At 44.7% G+C, this 23216-nt stretch overlaps 1 protein-coding gene across 3 annotated transcripts in view; it reads left to right on the top strand.

Annotated features, from left to right (window-relative positions):
- The window catches only part of SPOCK1 (SPARC (osteonectin), cwcv and kazal like domains proteoglycan 1), a 600543-nt gene that overhangs the window by 563555 nt on the left and 13772 nt on the right, over positions 1–23216 (top strand). For all 3 annotated transcript variants that reach the window (XM_027607079.2, XM_027607077.2, XM_027607078.2), the window contains 3 exons: positions 11299–11415; positions 14900–15121; positions 19802–19864. In XM_027607079.2, coding sequence (XP_027462880.1) covers positions 11299–11415; positions 14900–15121; positions 19802–19864 — 402 coding nt within the window. The remainder of the gene's footprint in view (positions 1–11298; positions 11416–14899; positions 15122–19801; positions 19865–23216) is intronic.

The following is a 23216-nucleotide window of genomic DNA, read 5'->3' as shown; positions in this document are numbered from 1 at the left end:
GATCTTTATATGGTGGAAGAGGCTCTGGGCCTGCCAGGGGACTGGGTGCAAGAGAGGTGCAGAAAGCTGGGATTGTGGTATGAGAGCCGATCAAGTGACCTTCAGATTCCGAGACCTGGATTTGAATCTCCATTTTGCCATTTAACATCTGTAGGACCTTGGAGATGTCACCTCACCTCTGGAAAAAAAAAACAGAGGAGAATCGTATCTTACTGGCTAGCTTCAGGCGGCCATCTGATTTGAAAATGCCACCTGTGTGATCCTGATTTCCATACTTTGCCCTTTGGTGGATGTCGGTGCTGCCCGTGTCCACAAGCGCTGACACAGCATCAGCACCAAGAGTTCCGGAGTGCTAAGTGCATTCCAGTGCAGTCCTCCCACCGTCCTCTGAGCTCCTCGTGCTGCATCTGCCCATGAGGAAGCTGCAAACTGGAACAGTTACTTGGCCGGTCGCAGCTAGGATGGCGGAGCAGACCTGGCGCAGCGCTGGCTTTCTCCAGAGCCTCGTTTCGCTCTCCTGCTGCCCCAGGATCCCTTTAACCAGGGTCTGCCGCCTGCTTTTGAAACTGCTAAGCAGAATCAACCCTCACCTCTGTGAGTTCCAGTTTACTAGAGCGTACGTTTCTGGGGGATTGTAGTCTTGCTCATCTCACGCTCGTTCCGCCTCCCACAAAGGGCAGCACCCCTCCTCAGCATTTCTACACACACCCCCAACCCTGTACCACTTGCTGCCTGCTCAGCATGCAACAGCACGAGGTCCCCTGGCCCACTCCGGAGGAGGAGGCTGCAGCTACCTGAGGATGACATGGCATCCTTGTGGTCGCTCCGATCCTGGCTCTGCTCATCCTCTGATCTCTGCCCTGAAGAAGGCTCGGCTGGACTTTTTATAGGAGATACTAATTGCATGCACTCTGAGTGCACTGACCCAGTGTTGCTTTGATGAAGTAATTATGCACAACAGCACCTAGGAGGGCTGAAGAAGATTACTTTCAAAGGTCTCCCTTTCTGAGAAGGCCTCCCAACCCCGCTCCGGAGAGAACTCTGGTCTGGCCCAACTCCATAATTACTTTCAGAGGCACTAAAGTTTAAACTAAATTCTAGCTGTTTTCATATTAACTTCTTCCGGAACCCTGAACTAAGCATTCTGTGAGGCCTGGGTGGCAGAAGGCAGTGGGTCCCTGTGACAGGTGGCGTGTTTTCTTGTTTGGCTCTTTAGCTGAAGGATTTCATGAGTTACAAGAGTATACCAGTAATTGGTGCCCTGGCAGAGGTTTACGGGTAGCCTGCGATGCTTGCGTGTCAGATTTGCCATTTTCAAACAGCCCCGATTGGGTGTTCAAATGGAGCTTCAGTTAGGATTTTAACATCCGCGCACGTACACACACACATGAACGCTCACTTCTATTGCTCGCTCTGTTAGATATTAACACTATAGCTGTGAATACAGAATTTCTGTCCCTACCTGTACTGTCATCCAAGTATGTTTTATCCTTCTGGTTGTCTCCTTGCCTTTGGTTTTCTGTCTAATCCTCCGAGGGGCCTCTATAGACTGTCCTTCATCCCCCAGAGTCCTCAGTAAGCCAAGACCAGCTTGAAAGACCAGTTCCCACCTTTGGGAGCACTTTTCAAAGAAGCTTGGATTTCCTACCCCCGTCCCCCCCCCCCCCGCCCCCGCTTTCCAGAACCATTACCTGTTTGAAACTTCCTCACCAGCTCTTCACTGGCCTTTGGCCTTGTCTGAACGAAACAGGGAAGACAGCACCATGGTGGCCAGGGGCAGGGAGAACCCATCACTGATACTTGAGAAGCAGTCCTCTCTCTCCCTCAGGACCTACTGCCCAGGCTCACTGCCCCACAAGCAGATAGTACTAGATGACAGCACCCCTTCTTCCTCCCTCAGGGCCTCACCAGGGCTGCAGGAACCGTGGGACAGCTTCTCTGCCCAGTGCTTCCTTCTCACACGCATAAGTTGGGTCACTCACGCTGTCCTCCTGCTTTGTTGGAACACTGTCTGCATTCAAATCCAGTCTAGCCCCAAGCCCCTTAAAGCTCCAGGCCCCGGGTAGAGAGGGGAGTTGGTGCCCAGGTGGAAAAAGCGATCCCGTTTCCTTTCCTGGGCTATCAACCTTCCACGGAGGCTGTATGTGTCTTATTTGCACTTGCTTATTGCATTTTGTTCATATTTTCCAAACAGACAGGAGAAGTCCACTGGGAGAGCACCAAATTACCTGGGCCCTTCTCTGCCTGAGTGCTGTGCTTTCCTGGGGGAGAAAGCTGTCTTTTTGTACATTTTGCAGTAATGTGCAGTGGCGCTGTACTTTTCTCTAATGAAGCCCCAGCGGCTGCACATGTGATCCATGCTTCTGGGAGCATAACAGGAAGGCAGCAGGCTACGCGCCCCTTCCGCAGGACGCTGTTCTCACGCCAAAGCTAATGAAGGCAGAGCCTGAATTCATCCCTCTGATACTCAGCTAGCTGCCTCACCTACATCACTGGCAGAGCTCCCTTTACATGGGAGGGCCTGATGTTTTGATTTTTTCCAACCCAGAAAATGGACCAAGTCTATTAATTGCCTCAGTTAGTACTGGCTCCCGACAAGCCCAGTCAATACAAGGAGCCAATCCGGCACCCAGGGGCAGCCCAGCCAGAAAACAGCCTGGATCCAAAGCCTGTCGCTGTCACTGGTAAATGTGCGACTCTGGGAACTTGCAACCAGTGTGTTCGCGCATTCCTGTGTTCTTTTAATACCTCTGCTTTGAAAACTAGATATCCACCCTTGGTAAGTGCTGAGAATACAGGCCCAGGGAAGTCAGGCCAAACCCTCCCATCATGTAGCTTTTCTCTTTGGGAGAAGGCAAATGTACACTGCAAGTCGAATCTTGTGGACTTGTACTGACCCACCTACAAAATAAGTAAAGGAGAGAGCTTATTTTCTATATCAAAAGCATCTCCTGAGGCTTAAAAAACACATAAGGATAAAATGGTAACACATTATGCAGACAGTTGGGATATGGGAAGAGGAACATAAATTTGTGAAGTCCCTGCTATACGCCAGTAGCTGTGAGCTATGTTTTACTGATGTTATCTTATTCCATGCAATAATGCTATGAGCTGAGCTTTATTATGCCATTTTGCAGACAGATAAATTGAAGTGTGCAAAAGGCAACAAGAGGGTCATAATATGCGCAGTTAGTGTGTGTCGAGAGCATTCCTCATGCCAGGAACTGGCTCTCTAAGATGCTAGGCCCCATGAGCTGAGCCAGACTCTGCTTTCTGCTGCTACTAGAAGGGAAGAGGAACAGTGAAGAAGGTACAGGTGTGATGACTACCCTCTAAGGAGTAAGACGCTGGAAGGCTTTAAGAGGTAAACTCCCCTCCCATGAGGGTTAGGGAAGTCCTCTTGAGAGATCTGATGGAGAAATTGGCATTAGCAAGATAAGGAGAGGAGGGTGCTCAGGGTGGAGAGTGGGGCACAGAGCCCAGGGAGGAGAGGAGGGAGACCAGAGGTGGCCCAGGGCACCATGATCCATGCACAGGCCACCTGACAGATTTGGATTTGCCGGCAGGGGGATGAGGAGTCTCTGAAATAGCTAAGCACGAAAGTGATTTGATCACTTTAGAAAGAGTGCTTTGGAGAAAGGAGAAGGGGAAAGGGGGGGAAAAGACCCGCCAATGAGAATCGCAATCCAGCCTTCTTGGTGGGAGGTAATGCTGGGAATGAGGACGGGAACGAAGGCAGTGGAAAGATAGCAAGAAGCGGGGAACTTTCTGTAGGAATCCGGACACTTCCCAGGTGTGTGCCGTGCAGATACGAGGGTCTGGTAGTGCCATTGGCTGACCGCACGAGGAGGCGGGGGTGCTGCCCACTTTCCAGCCATGCCGGAGCAGGTTGAAGTCCCGTGAGAAAGATGGGGAGTAGCCTGTGGGAAACAAGAAGGCAAGTTATGGAATCACAGAGGAACAGGATGCTGGCAGGAGCTCTCTGGACGAAGTGAGCTGAAGCCCAGGTGGAAGGCAGGAGGGAAGAGAAGGGAGAGGTGGGAAACAGAGAGGACTGGCTGGCCTCATTCACTCCGGAAGGTAACCCAGTGGCCAAGGAGGTCGGGTCCCAGCCTGTGGCAGTGAACCGAGTCCTCTCCCAGGACAGCACCATCTCTTCCTCTGAGGATGCTGATGCTCGTGGCCTGAGTACCAGCTTCTGTCACCAGGGGGAGAGGAGAGCTCAGATTCAGAGCCCCCTCTTGAGAAATCACCAGGATCGGTCCACCTCAGGGCACCGAGTGAAAATGGCAGGTGGATTTGGTTTTATAAAGGTTTTCTTTTTCCCAAAAGTTATTTTTCCCCAGGAAGGAACTGAGTGTGTGTGAGGTACCCTTTGAGTCCCCCGTTTCTGAAAACATCAATCCTCAGTTCATCCCTTTATCAGGGGCTATGATAGGCACCTTTAAAGGCAGGCATCCTCCCCCTTCCCCCACCTCCCACCCGTTGTCAGAGTGTCTTTGGTGGCTAGAATCCCCAGTCTGAACAAATAGTGCTCTGCAGGCTGTCATCTTTATTGTTTTTCTCTGGGATGTATCCAGCTCCAGGCCAACTGTGCCAGACTTTGTCCCCATAAGGACCACAGCAAGTGAATAGGGCCCACTAATTGAGGGCCTCCTTTGTCCTGGCTTTCTGATCTCTCTCCACCCAAGCCAGTGGCATTTTGCTTGTGCACTTCTCCCTGAGTGACACATTAGCTCTTTTGAGATTCCAATGCCTGATTCCATCAGCCATCCAGAGCCTGTGTACTTCGGAAAGCCGGTGGGAAATTCAGCAGTCTTCTAAAGATATAGATTACCTGCACATCTGTCAGGGTTTAGTTAAACATGACTGACTAATTTATCCTGCAGTGTGAGACGGGGATTCATTTCCTTTGCAAGTTGACTTGGCAATTTTCTCTGCTCAGAGAACATTTAGAATAGATGGTGTGCATGGCAATTGAGAAGAAATAGATGCTATTAATTTTCCATTTTCAAATGTGAGATTGACTCTAGAGCCCACATCCCACTCCCATTGGGGAAAACAGACCACATCCTCTCCCAATACGAGCTGCTTGGCATCTGAAGAGTCATGAAAGTGAGGGCTCCTTCCCGAGCTTCCGAGTTGGGGCTGTCAGCGTGTCCCTGTGGACCTGCTCCTGAGGCAAACCCGTGAGTCACAGCCCCCTCCTGGCTGTGTGTGTGGCTTAGCACGAGATGCTGGTTCCCGGCTTGAGCGGGCATGGGATCTTCTTCCTCAGCCCATCTTTATACACCAAAGGGTGGGGGAGCACCTGGGTGGTGCAGTCCGTTGAGCAGTTGAGCATCTGCCTCTTGGTTTCGGCTCAGGTCATGAGCTCAGGGTCATGAGATCTAGATCTCTCTCCCTCTCTCGAAAATAAAAAACTAAAAAACACCAAAGGGAAGCAGTAGAGATACCAGATATCAGGATATCATGGTGAACCTCTAAAAAGTTGGAAATCCCAAAAGGATAGCTGATGTCATCCGATATTATCCGGCACTTGGGAGACACTCTGTACCTGTGCTGTCTGCCATGGTGTCCCCAGCCACGTGTGACTGTTCAGTGGGGTGGGTGTGACCGGAAAACTGTATTTTAACTTTTTTTTTAACTTATTTAAATTATTGTTAATATAAATAGGCACATCTGGCTAATGGCAGCTGTGCTAGATAGTACAGGTATCCATTTTCCCCAGTGTGTTATGTGGACAAAGCCAGTTTTGTTGAGGTGCATTTGTCTTACTGGTTTTCTGAATGCTGTGAGAAATTCTCTGAGCTTACCTATAAACCGTCCATTAAATCATGGCTGGCACATGCCGAGTAATTGTTACGTACCATGTGCTTTGTAAGCCCTTTACATACTTGGTCGAATTCATGGTCATGTAGTGGTATCCTGGGTTTGGAGCTGAGGACACTGAGGCGCTGAGAAGTTGGGGCTTGTTGGGGTCACCCAGCCAGGCAGTAGTAAAGCTGGGATTCATTCCAGGCACTGTGAGCCCAGAGCTCTTATGCTGTGCTGCGTCTAAAGACAGTTCTTGGTGCCATTTCCTGGCTGGTGTTTTAAGATTGAGTCATGTCCTGGTTGTTGAAAGCAAGGCTAAGTATCTTGAGGTCCTTAATAGCGTGAGTGCAAATAATGCATACACTCCATGCCTGGCCCAGTGTAGATCTGGATCCTGGCTGGAATGAGGACAGCGATTGGGAGAGCACGAAGACTCCACAGACCCAGGCTGGGTCTGCCCACCCCCCGCAGTGGAGAGTCAGGAAGACCTTTCTACCCGAGGTCTGGGAAGTTTGGCTCTATTCTCCATCAAGCCCCAAACTCCAGGCTAAGGAAAGATGGGCTTTTCTTAAAAGCAGACATGGCCTTTCTCAAGAAACAAGAAAGGTCTCAAATACACAATCTAACCCTACACCTAAAGGAGCTGGAGAAAGAACAGCAAATAAAGCCTAAACCCAGCAGGAGAAGAGAAATAATAAAGATCAGAGCAGAAATCAATGAACTAGAAACCAAAAGAACAGTAGAACAGATCAACGAAACTAGGAGCTGGTTCTTTGAAAGAATTAACAAGATTGATAAACCCCTGGCCCGACTTATCCAAAAGAAAAGAGAAATGACCCAAATCAACAAAATCATGAATGAAAGAGGAGAGATCACAACCAACACCAAAGAAATACAAACAATTATAAGAACATATTATGAGCAACTCTGTGCCAGCAAATTAGATAACCTGGAAGAAATGGGTGCATTCCTAGAGATGTATCAACTACGAAAACTGAACCAGGAAGAAATAGAAAACCTGAACAGACCTATAACCACTAAGGAAATTGAAGCAGTCATCAAAAATCTCCCAAGAAACAAAAGCCCAGGGCCAGATGGCTTCCCAGGGGAATTCTATCACACATTTAAAGAAGAATTAATACCTATTCTCCTGAAACTGTTCCAAAAAGTAGAAATGGAAGGAAAACTTCCAAATTCATTTTATGAGGCCACCATTACCTTGATCCCAAAACCAGACAAAGATCCCATCAAAAAGGAGAATTACAGACCAATATCCTTGATGAACATGGATGCAAAAATTCTCACCAAAATACTAGCCAATAGGATCCAACAGTACATTAAAAGGAATATTCACCACGACCAAGTGGGATTTATCCCTGGGCTGCAAGGCTGGTTCAACATCCGCAAATCAATCAACGTGATACAATACATTAACAAAAGAAAGAACAAGAATCATGATCCTCTCAATAGATGCAGAAAAAGCATTTGACAAAGTACAGCATCCTTTCTTGATCAAAACTCTTCAGAGTATAGGGATAGAGGGTACATACCTCAATATCATAAAAGCCCTCTACGAAAAACCTACAGCGAATATCATTCTCAATGGGGAAAAGCTGAGAGCTTTTCCCCTAAGGTCAGGAACGCGGCAGGGATGTCCACTATCACCACTGCTATTCAACATAGTATTAGAAGTCCTAGCCACAGCAGTCAGACAACAAAAAGAAATCAAAGGCATCCAAATCGGCAAAGAGGAAGTCAAACTCTCACTCTTTGCAGATGATATGATACTTTATGTGGAAAACCCAAAAGACTCCACCCCAAAACTGCTAGAACTCATACAGGAATTCAGTCAAGTAGCAGGCTATAAAATCAATGCACAGAAATCAGTGACATTCCTATACACCAACAACAAGACAGAAGAGAGAGAAATCAAGGAGTCGATCCCATTCACAATTGCACCCAAAACCATAAGATACCTAGGAATAAATTTAACCAAAGAGGCAAAGGATCTGTACTCAGAAAACTATAAAATACTCATGAAAGAAATTGAAGAAGACACAAAGAAATGGAAAAACGTTCCATGCTCATGGACTGGGAGAACCAACATTGTGAAGATGTCAATGCTACCTAGAGCAATCTACACATTCAATGCAATCCCCATCAAAATACCATCCACTTTTTTCAAAGAAATGGAACAAATAATCCTAAAATTTGTATGGAACCAGAAGAGACCCCGAATAGCCAGAGGAATCTTGAAAAAGAAAAGCAAAGCTGGCGGCATCACAATTCCAGACTTCCAGCTCTATTACAAAGCTGTCATCATCGGGACGCCTGGGTGGCTCAGTCGGTTAAGCGGCTGCCTTCGGCCTGGGTCATGATCCCAGGATCCTGGGATCGAGTCCCACATCGGGCTCCTTGCTCAGCAGGGAGCCTGCTTCTCCCTCTCTCTCCCTCTGCTTGTGCTCTCTCTGTCAAATAAAATAAAATCTTAAAAAAAAAAACAAAAAAAACCAAAAAAGCTGTCATCATCAAGACAGTATGGTACTGGCACAAAAACAGACACATAGATCAATGGAACAGAATAGAGAGCCCAGAAATGGACTCTCAACTCTATGGTCAACTTATCTTTGACAAAGCAGGAAAGAATGTCCAGTGGAAAAAAGTCTCTTCAACAAATGGTGTTGGGAAAATTGGACAGCCACATGCAGAAGAATGAAACTGGACCATTTCCTTACACCACACACAAAAATAGACTCCAAATGGTTGAAAGACCTAAACGTGAGACAGGAGTCCATCCAAATCCTAAAGGAGAACACAGGTAGCAACCTCTTCGACCTCAGCCACAGCAACTTCTTCCTAGAAACATCGCCAAAAGCAAGGGAAGCCAGGGCAAAAATGAACTATTGGGATTTCATCAAGATAAAAAGCTTTTGCACAGCAAAAGAAACAGTCCACAAAACCAAAAGACAACCGACAGAATGGGAGAAAATATTTGCAAATGACATATCAGATAAAGGGCTAGTATCCAAAATCTATAAAGAACTTCTCAAACTCAACACCCAAAGAACAAATAATCCAATCAAGAAATGGGCAGAAGACATGAACAGACATTTTTCCAAAGAAGACATCCAAATGGCCAACAGGCACATGAAAAAGTGCTCCACATCGCTCGGCATCAGGGAAATCCAAATCAAAACCTCCATGAGATACCACCTCACACCCGTCAGAATGGCTAAAATTAACAAGTCAGGGAACAACAGATGTTGGCGGGGATGTGGAGAAAGGGGAACCCTCCTACACTGTTGGTGGGAATGCAAGCTGGTGCAGCCACTCTGGAAAACAGTATGGAGGTTCCTCAAACAGTTGAAATTAGAGCTACCATTCGATCCAGCAATTGCACTACTGGGTATTTACCCCAAAGATACAAATGTAGGGATCCGAAGGGGTACGTGCACCCCAATGTTTATAGCAGCAATGTCCACAATAGCCAAACTGTGGAAAGAGCCAAGATGTCCATCGACAGATGAATGGATAAAGAAGAGGTGGTATATATACACAATGGAATATTATGCAGCCATCAAGAGGAATGAGGTCTTGCCATTTGCAACGACGTGGATGGAACTGGAGGGTGTTATGCTGAGTGAAATAAGTCAATCAGAGAAAGACATGTATCACATGACCTCACTGATATGAGGAATTCTTCATCTCAGGAAACAAACTGAGTGTTACTGGAGTGGTTGGGGGTGGGAGGGATGGGGTGGCTGGGTGATAGACATTGGGGAGGGTATGTGCTACGGTGAGCGCTGTGAATTGTGCAAGACTGTTGAATCACAGATCTGTACTTCTGAAACAAATAACGCAACATATTTTAAGAAAAAAGAAAAAGAAGATAGCAGGAGAGGAAGAATGAAGGGGAGTAAGTCAGAGGGGGAGACGAACCATGAGAGACGATGGACTCTGAAAAACAAACTGAGGTTTCTAGAGGGGAGGGGGGTGGGGGATGGGTTAGCCTGGTGATGGGTATTAAAGAGGGCACATTCTGCATGGAGCACTGGGTGTTATGCACAAACAATGAATCATGGAACACTACACCAAAACAAATGATGTAATATATGGTGATTAACATAACAATAAAAAAATTAAAAGAGAAAGCAGACATGGGTTGTAAAAATGAGGGGGAAGATCTGTATGATACTATTCTCTTCTTTGGGAGGCAGACGGGGGCTTATGCCTTCAGTTCAGTGAGAGTGTGCATTGATTAAAGGCTGGACTGAAGTTTTGGCAAGACTGTCTACTCATTCATCCTTGCCCCCATGCCTTTCAGTAAAGAGCCTGATGCTGGCAGTCTCTCTAGACCAGTAGAGTCCAGCCTTAATCTATATCCCATCAGCTCCATTAGATATTTAGAACTTGGCTCTGCATTATAATGGTGTTTTGCTTGACTTCTATGCTGCCTGTCTCCTGTAGCTTTAGAATTTGGGAAAAGCAACGGTTGTGGGTTTGTGTCTTTGTCCCTTCTTATTGGGATTTTGGCCCCTTGGGTTTCCAATTTCTTACCCTCCAGATGCTAAAGGCTAGTTTTTCTTCCTGTTAAAAGTGGGCCACTGCCTGGACCCTTCATCAGGATTGTCTATACCCAGAATTAGGGTGATATCTGGAAGCAAGGCTAAATCAGCTCCTTTTTCCACACCATTGTACCTCCTTTGGGGATTTTCCCCCTCAAGCCCTTCGTCAGCACCCTAGGAGACCTTCACAGAGTGTGCACCCCCCTACCCATCCACCCCATTTAGGTTTTCTTCTTGTTCTCAGAAGGAGTATTCCTTGGCCCCAGTTCCTACCATGTACCCTAAAAGATGAGCCTCATAGTTAGAGATGGGCTGCGTGCAAATAGAAAGGACTCTTGGATGAAGGTGGCATCCATCTGTCTATAGGGGAAAGTCAAGTCTCTCTGCCAAAAGGCCAACAGAATAGGTGATGTGCACAAATTCCGACATTGGGCTAAAACCAAATTGATAGTCTGTTGTTACTGGGATCTCTTGGTGTTCCAGGCAGCCTCTCACTAAGGACATTTGCTCTTCCTGAGTGTTAATCTCTTGGCATGAGTTTAGTGGAAAATGTCATCTCTGGCCAACTGCAGTAGCAAGTTCTATCGGGTTAGCAAGAGGGATCTGTTAGTCTTTGGAGGCCAGTGCACGACTCTGAGAGTTGGCATTGGTTTTAACAGCTCAGAGGCAGTCCAGATTCAGTATTGAGCAATGCTGCTTTACCCCAGGAGTCCAGGCTTTCTGTCGTGCTCCTTACCTGCGATTGCAGCATCTTTGGGCTGTTTTCCAAGTGGGGATAAGGCACTGCATCATAGTTGGAGAGGGAAGTTTGTTTTGAGCATGGGTTTGTGGATGGCATTGCATATTGAGGGCAGAGAGCTAAGAAGAAGAGAAAGTCCGTGGACTCACACTGTTTGTTTCCTTTGCTTTTCGGCAGCCTGCACAGATAAGGAGTTGAGGAACCTTGCGTCCCGGCTGAAAGACTGGTTTGGAGCCCTTCATGAGGATGCCAACAGGGTCATCAAGCCCACCAGCTCTGACGCAGCTCCAGGCAGTAAGACCACTTTATTCTCACTAATTGATTTCATTTTATGTACCACATTTCCGTAGTGACTAGACACTGCTGATTTAACAGTAGCCCTTTGGGGTAATCAAAGAAACACTATGTTAAATGCACACGCCGACTTAAAATATTTTGATTCCCACCCCCTCGTCCATATAACAACTTAATTTTTTAAAGTCTGGCCATAGAACTATCCTATGTCTAGTATAGAGACTTTGGAAAGTACAAAAACTATTTAAAAATTCACCGTTTTAACAACTGTAAGCGTGTTGTGGCATTTACTTGCATTTTTTTCCTTGCCATACAGGGGGGAAAAAAAAATCTATGTGTCTTTGTATGTACATACAACACACACTTCACAGGTTGTCTTATGACCTTTTAGCACTCAAGCAACATACTTTGACCTTCTATGTTGTTGAGTAGTATTGCACTTTGTAGTAGCTACATAGGATCTCAAGTAATAGAATTTATGTAATTAGGCCTCTATTTTGGAGCGTTGAAGTCATTCCTAATGTTCAGCTTTCATAAGCAACTCTGTACCACATATCTTCAATAATGTATCCCCCCCTCCATCAGTGCATTAGCAGAGCCCGTATTCAGAGCTTCTTCATAAGCTAAAGAGAAAACTCAGAGTGGGTGAGCATTTGTGTACCTTGATGGACTCTCTCATTGAACTCAAAGGCGATTAGGGGTAGGCTTCTCCACGCTGTGGCCCAGTGGCTCAGAATGTCCTACCCAATAACACAGTTGTTGAAACATAGGGAGTTTTGCAACTGTTAAGGTTCCAGAGCTTAACCACCCTCTGGTCTTTGGCCACAGTAAGAACAGTCGCCTTAATTTTGGGTTATTCTTTGTGGCTTGTAGCTATAGAGACTGGTAGAGATTATTGATCTAGGGGACAATTCTTGTACTAGTTTGGATCTTATAGTTTAAGGGAAAGATAATGTTTGCTTCTCAGGATCTAAGTATCCAAAGAGTGGTTTCAGGTGGGTGAGTCTGTGGGAAAGAAGAAGGAAGATAGTTCTTCTTCCAGTCCTGCTGGAGGCTTCCTTGGGAGTTTGTGGACAATTAATTCACAGATGGTCTAGAGGAACTTTTCCCTGGGATCCTCTAGGAGCAGCCCAGCCCTCAGGCTTTCTGAACAACCCTTCAAGGAAGAGCAGATTGATATGCAGAGAGCTTCTCCTTGCAGCCTCCAGTCCCATGAGACTCCTTCTGCAGGCAGCTGGGGAGCTAGCAAACGACTTGCCTTTGGGCCAGAAGCAGATTGAGTCCCCAAAGAGGCTTTTAGGTTTGATGTCCCGAAGCAATTGCAGTGAAGGGAATATAAAGGAACAAGGCTTGGTTAGCCTACAAGACCACAGGAGGGAGAGTTGTTTTTATCAGTTCAGGCGTCGTGAAGAGGAAACCATGGAACCTTACAAGTCCACATGCTTGGGGCCACCTAGAAGGGCTGTTCTCTCCCCCTCCTCCACCTCTAGATACCGGATGCAGGTGCTGCCTTTTCTCTAGAACCTTCCAAATGGGTGTTGGGGAGGTGGGGCCTTGACCTTTAGACTACTGCCCAACCAGCTTGGCACTTTTCTTTGGTGGTCAGTGAGCCGGAAGCTTCTCTTGGCCATGTATTAAAATGTTAATATCCTGTAAAATTGATGCTTATTACATAAAATAGTCTATATAAAACTGTGGAGCCATTTCGTGTCAGCGTAAATGATCTTGCTTTACTCAGCAGCCCCTAAGGACATCCCCATCGTAGAGATGGTACAATCATGACCTTCAAAGAAGAGGCCCTATTATGTCTCCTAGTCTCTCTTGAGAAGGGGGATGTTTTCTAAGACATGTTATAAGGTGTCAATGGGAATACATTTAAAAGCTGATTTTTATGTTTGAAGGGCCAAACTCTGCAGCAGGTAGAGAACTTCTCTCAACACGTGCTTTTACTGAGCACTTATTACCTGCCTGCACTGGTAGAGGCTACTCAACGCATTCTGTGCCCTCAAGTTGCTTAGCATCTGATGAACATGAACTGACAGTAAGGGGAAGCAGAGGTTCAGGAAGAGCTCAGAGGTGGAGGTGCTATACTTACTTCCCCGGTTTCTGGACAGTAAAGACCCTTTGTAGAAAACCAAGGCTTTTAAAAGGGTGGGTGCCCTTTGCTGTGTCTCACATCTTCCAAGCAGGGGTTGGTGATGCACACAGCAACCCGCTGAGCAGGGAGTGGGCAGTCAACCCCATCAGGGCCTCAGATGTGGCTGCTGTATCCCCGCTTGCACTGCCTATCCTCAAGCATGGTCCCTAAGCCAACTGGATGTCCTCAAGGTAAGAGGATCACGTGAGGCACAGGCAGCCCCGGGAGAAAAGGGATTGAGAATGTAGACTCAGGGCTGGGCCACCTGCCTTAGGAGCCTGGGTCCACAATTATAGGATCTTGAACAAGTCACTTAAGCCTTGAGTTTTTTTTTTTTGTTTTTTTTTTTGTTGTTCCCTTCTGTAAAGTAGAAGGCATAGAGCATTTTAGAGGACTCTTTAGAAGAATTCAGTGAGATAATTAAAAATAAGGTGCTTAGAGGACTACCTTAAATAACAGAAAAATGAACTTTTACAGTAATTTTCCTGGGAAAATAAAACCACTTCTACAAATTCAACTTATGGAACAATTTGAAATTGCATAGTGCTTTTGATTCTGAAAGAAAGACCAATTTTAGATTTGGGGCAGGCCTTCTCTGGGGGTTGTCTACAGTAGACTCAATATCCTGAGTGTTAAGCAAAGTGTTATTATTCTAGTGCGTACAGTTCCATTGTGGAAACAAATAATTCTTTAAGAAAACTACCCCTCCTCCCCCAGGGAAATAAGAAAGAAATTATTGTCTGAGTCAATTTGGATTCCATATCATGTATCTCTTGAGGGGACTGCAGAAAAGAAGAATGGGGAACAGAGGCAGGTACCTGGCTTGTTTTCCCATTAAGGTTCAGACAGCTGGGATTTAACAGTCCTTTGGGACATAATCAGTGCTTCTGGATTGTGCTATATAGTTTCATTTCACTGCCATCTTTTTTTACAATAGTTTCTTTTGGTGTTTCGGGTATTTTTCCCTAAACATAAAAGTGTAGCTTGCAGAATCACAAGTTTTTCCTTTTACTCACCATGTTTGTACTCTTCCTTTTGGGCATACCCTGTTTTAAGCAAGTCTGGTAAATGAAAACTCGTATTTACATCCCAGATAAATTAGTGTTGGGGAGTTTGTCCCTTTGGGACATACTTTTCTCAAACGCTGATTTCTGTTTAAGAGCATTTTAAATTATTTTATTTAACTCCCCTCCAACAATAGTATCTTCTAGTAGGGTGCCCCTGAGACTGACCCTTGGAGGGAACATGCCTCAGGAGGGGAGAGGGAGGGGTGTGGGCCCTGGGCCTCGTCTTGGGTGGGGCCAGACCAGGCTTGGTGGCCACTGAGATGCACCCTTTTCTCTGCAGGATTTGACACCAGCATCCTGCCCATCTGCAAGGACTCCCTGGGCTGGATGTTCAACAAGTTGGACATGAACTATGACCTCCTGCTTGACCACTCAGAGATCAATGCCATCTACCTGGATAAGTATGAGCCCTGTATCAAGCCTCTCTTCAACTCCTGTGACTCCTTCAAGGATGGCAAGCTCTCCAACAACGAATGGTGCTACTGCTTCCAGAAGCCTGGAGGTGAGGCAGGGGAAGGTGGGGGGTCCTGCAACTCAGGGCAGCCACCCTGGGTGCCAAAGGCCTGCGTATCACATACTAGAGAGGCAGGTGGAGGTCGGTAGGCCAAAGGACACAGCTAGAGAATAAAGCAGTCAGCTGACAGAATGGCAGATGCAAAGGCTCTTTTCTTCTCATTTATTTTATTTTTATCATTGTATATTAGAAAATCCAAAAGCATATTGAAAGGGCCCATTACCTCGCTCCTCCTTGGGGAAAATCCCTTAACCATCTCGTGCCTCAGCTTTTACATCTGTAAAAGGGGTGTAGAAACCTTTGCTACATCATTGCCAACGTCCCTGTGAGATCCTTTCTGTGAGAAGTACTGTACAAATGGACAAATACCGTAATGCCCCTCGTCACATGAATTCTCCATGTTCCCCTTAGAGAAAGCCTCTTCTCAGCTTCTCTGGGGTAAATATGGGTTTATGCTGAATCTCCTAGGCAAGAATATTTTGGTTATAAACTCCAGCTCACTTAAGAAACAGACGACATTTGAGGAGGGGGAGTATGTGGAAAGAATACAGGAGCATCTCATGTCATGGCAAGTCAGACAAGAGAGTTGCCTGCAGCCTCTCGGGAATCCAGAGGCAGGAGCTCTGAGTCTCCAGGAGGGGCCACATGGTCTGAGTTTCCTTCTTCTGTCTTAGCTTGCAGGGCTTGTGCGCCCAAGTGTGGCGATTCACAGCTAGTTGGACTAGCAGAGAGTGGCTTGTATCTGAATTCCAGTCCCACATCCCAAAGCTGGCTCAGCAGGAGTCAGGGATCATGGATAATCTACTCCGAGCATGGCTAGGAGAACCCAGGAACAGAAGATGGCTACGAATATTAGTTTTAAAAAATTATGTGTGTGTCTGTGCCTTCCATGCGCTCAGAGTCACCGTACACACAGCAGAAAATGTAGGCATTGCAAAAGGGCATCCAGTGTCAAGTACATGTTATCTGTTGGTAGGACTACAAGATACATTCCTAAAAGCAGAATCACTGGTTGTAGGGCATGTGCATTTTTAATGTAAGTATTATTTCCAATTTGCCTTCCAAAATGGTTGTACTAATTTTTACTCTTACCAAGAATACCTGGTTCTCTGTGGTGTCATTTTTGGTGTGTTTTTAGGAATTTTCCCTAAGTGGAGGATATTAGTACTGTTCTGGTCACGTGTATTGCAAATATTTTTTTCCCCAACTTTGACTTGGTGCATTTTTGCTAGGAAGAAATTTTTCAATTTAGTAATGTAAAGTTTCTCCATCTTTTATGGTTTTTCAGAAGCCATAGGGCTTACATTAAGCTTAGAAAGGTATTTTGTACCATGAAATACGAACGCAATTCTCTTGTGTTTGTGTTTTCATCAGTACCTTTTGGTTGGTTGGTTGGTTGTCTGTTGAAATCTTGTATCACTTTAGATTTTTTCCGTGTGTGTGGTCAGGTGGGGTCCCAGGCCCTACCCCCACCCCTGGAGAGGGTTGTTCAGTTACGTTTCTGTCGTTTATTGACTAACCCATCCTCCTCCTCTAATTTGAATGCTTCCTCTATTGTATATAAGATTTCTTCATCTATATCTGTCTATTCCTACATCTAGGGGGGCCCTCCTCTCCTGCCACTGATCTTTCAGAATTTTCCTGGATATTCTTATGCTTTTTGTTACACGTCTTACTAATCTAGAGAGAATTGATAGCTATGTAATATTGAATCCTTTGATTCTAGAACAGCATCTGTTAACCAACAGAGTTACCTTTTTAAGTTTTGTTCCCACAGATACTATACTTCCCTTGTATTTATCCTCCTTGTAAACGAAATTGATTTTTTTTTCCCATTATATTTCTTTGCTGGTGGTTGTTTCAGGATTCATTTTGTTCACAGGCACCTTACTAAATTCTCCTTTTGTTTGTAATAATTATTCTGGTTGGTTTCCTTTGATTTTGTAGGTGTGCAATTGTATCCTCTGCAAAGTAATCATGTTTTTCTTTTTCTGTTTTTATATCTCATCTCTTTTCCCATCCTCTCAGCTGGTACTTCCAAATTAGTGTTGAATAATAGCCATGTTCTTATCTTAATAGAAATACTTGGAGTGATCCAGTACTGAGGATTAAGATGGCTTTGGGCTTGAGTCCATATAATCTCCTGTGACTGTAGCCAGGGTTCAGGCTTAACCTACGTAAGCAAAGCCTCAGTGCTCACGCCTCCCTCCGAGGCGTGAACGCCGGGACCCCGAGGGTGAGGCTTACCGCCTTTACTAAAGGACAGAGGTGGTCACCGCACCATGTGGCTTCCCTGGGTGGGCCATCCTTTGAGCAACGGCTGAGGGAGGCCAGAACCCCCTCGAATGGCACATGATGGCATCTAGGTAGGAGAAGTTGGGCCAAGTACAGAGTCATTGTGGTGTAGTTCTTTCTTATTTTGCGCGTTTCCCTCTTTTTCTTAAGTAAGCGTCTTTATAATTTTGTTGGGTTCCCACCACCTCCCTCCCTGACCCAGAACCAGTTCTGGGAATTCTGCGTGCTCTCCACATTTCTTCATTATTTCCTGTTGATTAATGTGTGTATTCAAGGCTAAAATTTTTTCTGAGGCACTCGTTTAGCTATAGACCATAGGTATTCCATACGTGGTATTGTTACTAGGATAAATGTGTAGATATTCTCCAGTTAAGGCTCTGAGTGCCTCTTAGGCCCCAGAAAATTTTGAGAGCATATTTTTATAATTTTACGTGTGGTAGGATTATGTTATTTTTCTTTAGTTTTTAGAACTTTTTTTCAAAAATTCTCACTGGAATTCTATTCCTTGAAATAACACTTGAATATTTGTAAATATTGCTGTATGCTTTTTTCAATACAGAACCAAAGATGCTAAGTATAAACGTCTTAGAGCTGGAGTTTCTTATACTGCTATCTTTAAATACGATGCTCCTAGCACTCGGTTTAACTATACAGTAATGGGAACCCATGCCAATTCTTTTCCCTTTGGAAGACATGAATTTCCTTGGACATGTCTTGGTTTGGCTCAGTCTGTATGTAACCGTTTTCCCGGGGATATGTCATGCATCTTTAAGCTGTGGAATTAAAACTCTGGTTCCATTTGATTAGTCTTCCCATGGGAGTATCAGTACCATGGATGTTACACCTGACTTCTGCTGCTTCAGAAACAAACTTCCTTTGTCCTTATCTGCATTGGTCTCTGGTCTCACAGAGTGTCTTTTTCACAGGCATCCTTGACTACTTAGAGGAGTCTTCGGTAACGCTTGTCTCTGCTCAGCAGCCAACATTTTTTTCTGTTAGAATTCTTAACCTGGCGTTTGGTCTCGCTCTTGATTGTTTTTCTTGCAGCACCTTCTAGTAGGTCTCAGCCTGATTCATGTTTCCTTGCTGAAAGAGAAGTAGAATTTTTACAATTACCGTGGGACATTTTGAGGAACGTGTGAATGCAGGTGACTTGTGCTGTCTTGGAATAGTCTTCCAAATGCCTATGGTTTCACACAAAAAGGACCCTTTCCATTTGCAAAGGAGGAATGATGGTACCTACTTTGTGGGGTTGTTGTAAATTCTGGAACATTTTCTGGTACGTGTGTCCTAGTAAATGCTACCTTTAATCGTCAAAGATGGAATTAGTTTCCCCTTTTCCTTGCTTGTTTTCAGTTGGCGTCTTTCTCCTATACTCAGAAGGCACCTTAAACCCAGAAGTGAACAAAATTTGTTAGCTTCTCTCAAGGAACAAGCAGCAAGACAGGGTACAGGGTAACAGATGTAAAAAGGTACTTGGGTATTTACTACAGGCCCCAACGTTGCTTGGACAGAAGTAGTGTAAGGCCCTTGAGCACATAGCAGAGCCTCCCCCAGCCACAGGACGTGCACAGCCAACTCATGGTAACACTCAAGACGGGTGAGGCCATCGTGCTTTAAGCTCAGAATGGACTAAGTTCTCGGGAGACAGGAGAACCACACACTCCTATCTGCCCTACTTAGCTCTGTGGCTCCCACTGTATCAGTCCTTCACCACAAAGGTGTTTTATAACTGGGGACTTGGAGAACATGTTTCAGACATGTACCTATTTACTGAGAGAGAGACTTGCCCCAAGCATTCAGCTGTGAGGTGGCAGAGCTGAGAGTTAAGGTTTCCCTTTTCTCCATTCACTGCTTCTCTACGTATCTCAGATAGCTTCATAGTTGTCCCTTGAGGCATGTGTTGTACTTTCCTGGGGTAGTGAGCCCAAAGGTCTAATCCTCTCTGTCTCCTGCAGCAAGACCTGGGGTACATGAAGTATTTGTCACCTTCCCTCTGGTTAGCTGCTCCCGTGTGGGCATTCAGAACATTTAACCACTAGGAATCTTTGGTCCTGGTTCTCAGCTGATTAAAATGTCTATTACCAGATCACCTGGTTGGCACCTAGCATTTGCTTCCATTGAGGGTGGGCAGAAAAATTAGTATACAATGCCAGTAGCCCCCAAATACTATTTAAGTACCTCACAGTGTAAGATTTTTTTTTTTTTAGTAACACTAATGGCCTGAATTTGTTTTGCTGTATAACAGCAGCATATGGAGTAATTGCAGTCCCAGGTGTGTCATTGTGTACATTTCACGTCACGAGTGAAGCCAATCATTAGAGATTATGCCCCGCAGCATCTGGAAACTGACTTTCATAAATTATTTTTTAGGTCTCCCTTGCCAGAATGAAATGAACAGGATTCAGAAGCTGAGCAAGGGGAAAAGCCTGTTGGGTAAGTACAATTTCTTGTCACTCATTTAAACTAATTAAACCCTCCATGTCTCTTGTAATATTGAGCCACAGCAATGGTTTGTGTTTCCTGAAAGAAACGTGTCGCTTCATCCCCAGACGGCTGGCCAGATGTAATCTGAGGCGAGGGGAGCTGGTTTAGAATCGCTGCCTCCTCCCTTAGCTTGGGACGAGTGGGCGGGGACCCGGCCCCATCGCTACCGCTAATCCCTCCCTTACTTGATCTGGGGAATAATTCAGGAATTTACAGACCAAGTTGTCCATTCGAGGAGGAAGACGGGCTGTACCCTCTTCTGTATTTATAAGCTAGGGTTCAAAGACGTGAGTGTGCTTAAATGCATTTCTGGGTTTCATGTCCATAATAATCCACAGAGGAAAGCGTAAGGCTGTTTAGACAGTGTACATTTCTCTTGGTCCGAATGAGAACTGTGGTTTTTTTCCCGGCCATGCCAGTCTGTGGCTGAGGCAGAGGTAACCAATGCTGGCTTGTGGACGTGCTCCCTGGCAGCCGCGTGACCTCCAGTGCTCCGGGGACGTCATGGCAGTCCCACTAAGCCATGGCGGAGAGTGCTAACGCTCATTTGTTGGCCGAAGAAGGAGTCTGTGTTGCTTTACTTGCTTTTTAAAAAGAGCGCTGACAGCTGCAATACCGTAATTCAGAATTATTCTTGTTAAGCAGTAAGAAGCAGGTGCCTTGCCTAAGCAGCTTGCCATTTCAGACATGTACCTATTTACTGGCAGAAAATGGGCAAGTTTGCTGTAGACTGTCAAAAGCAGGCAGTCTGTGAACTCTGGCAGGTTCTCCTCCACTGCTTTTTGGGTCACCTCAGCATACCTAGATACTCTTTCTTCTACTTTTGAAAGTTATTCATTGGCTTGCCTCAGATGTTTCACTTCTGATAATGCCCCTATTCAACTCAGAAATGACCTCTGTGGACCCAGGTTCTAAAAAGACACAGGCATCTTTCCCGTATGAAGGCAAACCGGCTGGCTCCCTCCTTCCAAAGATCTTTCCAGTGCAAGGGCTTGTGCTCACTTCTCTGATTTCCCCACGCCGCATTATTTGGGATTTGAGTGATGTACCTAGGGTGCACAGGTATAGAATTAGTATAAATCTATTTTTAAAATTTTATTTTCGTTGGCTATGGATATCTTCTCTTCTGGGTGCTTCATTATTTAATAATGAATAAGACATTTGTAAGGTGTGTAGTCTGAAATAAAATGTCTCATCTCCCATTTTCCCTACCTCACCCGAATGAAGTGCCTATCTGTGTCCTATCCTGAATCCCACCTAGTTTTAAAGCTTACCTTATCACACCTCCCCACCTATGGAGATTACTCTGGCTGACTCATAACAATATCGTTGACCTTCTTGCACATGGGGAAATCTTCTAATAACGTGTTTTCAGGGGCATTTGAATTTAAAAAATAAAGCAAGGAGAAACCACCTCCAATCAGTTATAATTACAGCCCACTTAGGAAAATTGGTAATTCTATTACATTATAGATTTAGAGCAACACCTGCTTCTTACCAACCTGAGGCTAAGCCCAGTATGCATTTTTTTTGTGGTCTATCAAGTGCTATTGTTTTCCAACTGCAGCTCCAGGGGCAGGATCAGTATTTCCTCACCTTTCTCGTAGTTCTTCTCCTTTGCAGACCTTGATTGAGAATCAGAATCTGTTCACAAATCTCTCTGCCTTTTGATCATGGGAATCATCTGGTTTTTTTTCTTTTCTGTCCTCCCGCTGTGCACTGGCACAAGCAGATGTACCTGTCATTTAGGAATGATTTCCTATGGTTAGCTGAGAGAATAGCCTGGTGAGCAGGGTGACGAGGAGTTGTTGCCATAATCAGCAGGATCGGAGGTTAAATCCAGTTCAGAATAGCAAAACCATGGCCTCCCATGCTACACCCTTCCTTCTGGAGTCTATTACTTGAAATAAAATTCGGGAGTAGAAAGCGAGAGAGGCAAGCAAAGACCTTTGGTCGCAGTCAGGAGTATTTTCCCATAGAAGATGAGCACACAATTATGAGACTGAGATACAGAGCTTTCAAGTGTGAGGACAGAGGTGTTCTCAAGCCATACGTCAAGTTTACTAACCCCAGACTTACTAAAATATCACCAAAGAATTTCCTCTATAGAAGAGTTCTATAGCAAGCAAGAATTAAAATTTCAGACTTTTGGGGGCAGTGAGAATAAAAGGTGGGAAGTTTTTCAGGAAGAAAAGAAAACCTAGATTAACTTGAAACCTTATTATCGAATTTCCCCCAGAGAAAGAGGCATAACAAGAATATTGGAACTAGACCATATCGTTGTTAAAACTATAGAAAACTTGATCATTTCGACAAAAATCAGGAAAGGGGGAAAAAGAAGAGCATGTGTATCTGTAATCACAATAAATATGAGACCAATTGTTGCTTTTAGAGGTGAGGCCTTTACACCAAAAAGTTGAAATTAAAAGATACTAAAGACTCCTTTTCATAAAAAGATGACAAAAGCAAATATTTTGTCCTGAATTCTATAAACAAAGAAGGAATAGCATATTGCTGAAATGTTCCTTTTTCTTTCACCATATTAGGGTATGCCTGTAACTTTAAATCAAGAGAGAATTACAGGGAGGAATCGTCATACCTACAATTGTAATTGGACACATAATATACCTCTTGAAACTTAAGTAGACAGAAGAAATGCATAACATGAATAATTAGCATTCATATACTTGTATTCCTATACAGAAACATGGAATGTATTGTCTTTTCAAAGACAACGGAATATTTGCTTTGAATTATGCCACAAAAGAAAACTATACAATCCCCCAAAACCTATCACAGATTAAATTCACTTGCTAAAACACAATTAGAAGCCAAAAATTAGATTATTTACCTGAACCCCATACACGGAGGGGGAAGAATATCAAAAATGAAATAAAAAGTACAAAACATTTAGAAGTAAATGAAAGTTTTGTGTACCAAAATCAGAGGGAAACAAAGTGAAACAATCAAGACTAATGTAGAAAAGCATGAGGTAGGCAACTCTTTGGCAGTAGGAAAAGCTCAAATGCTGTTATGAATTGTAACTTCAGTTATAGGACACTGCTATAAACTTGCGGTTTTCAAATTTCAGCATTAGAATCACTTGGAGGGTTTATTAAAACACAGTTTGCTAGGCCCTTCTCTCAAAGTTTCTGATTCAGCAGATCTGGGGTGGGGCCCACATATTTGCTTTTCTAAGAGGTATGTTTCCAGGTATAAACCAAATTCAGGAGTACATTAAAAGGATCATTTACCATGATCAAATGGGATTTAACCCTGAGATGCAAGGATGATTCAGAAT

This window comes from Zalophus californianus, chromosome 5 (assembly GCF_009762305.2).
Source record: "Zalophus californianus isolate mZalCal1 chromosome 5, mZalCal1.pri.v2, whole genome shotgun sequence".
Taxonomy (NCBI): Eukaryota; Metazoa; Chordata; class Mammalia; order Carnivora; family Otariidae; genus Zalophus; species Zalophus californianus.
Note: the sequence above shows the minus strand (reverse complement) of the source record. Positions and strands in the feature narration are given on the sequence as shown.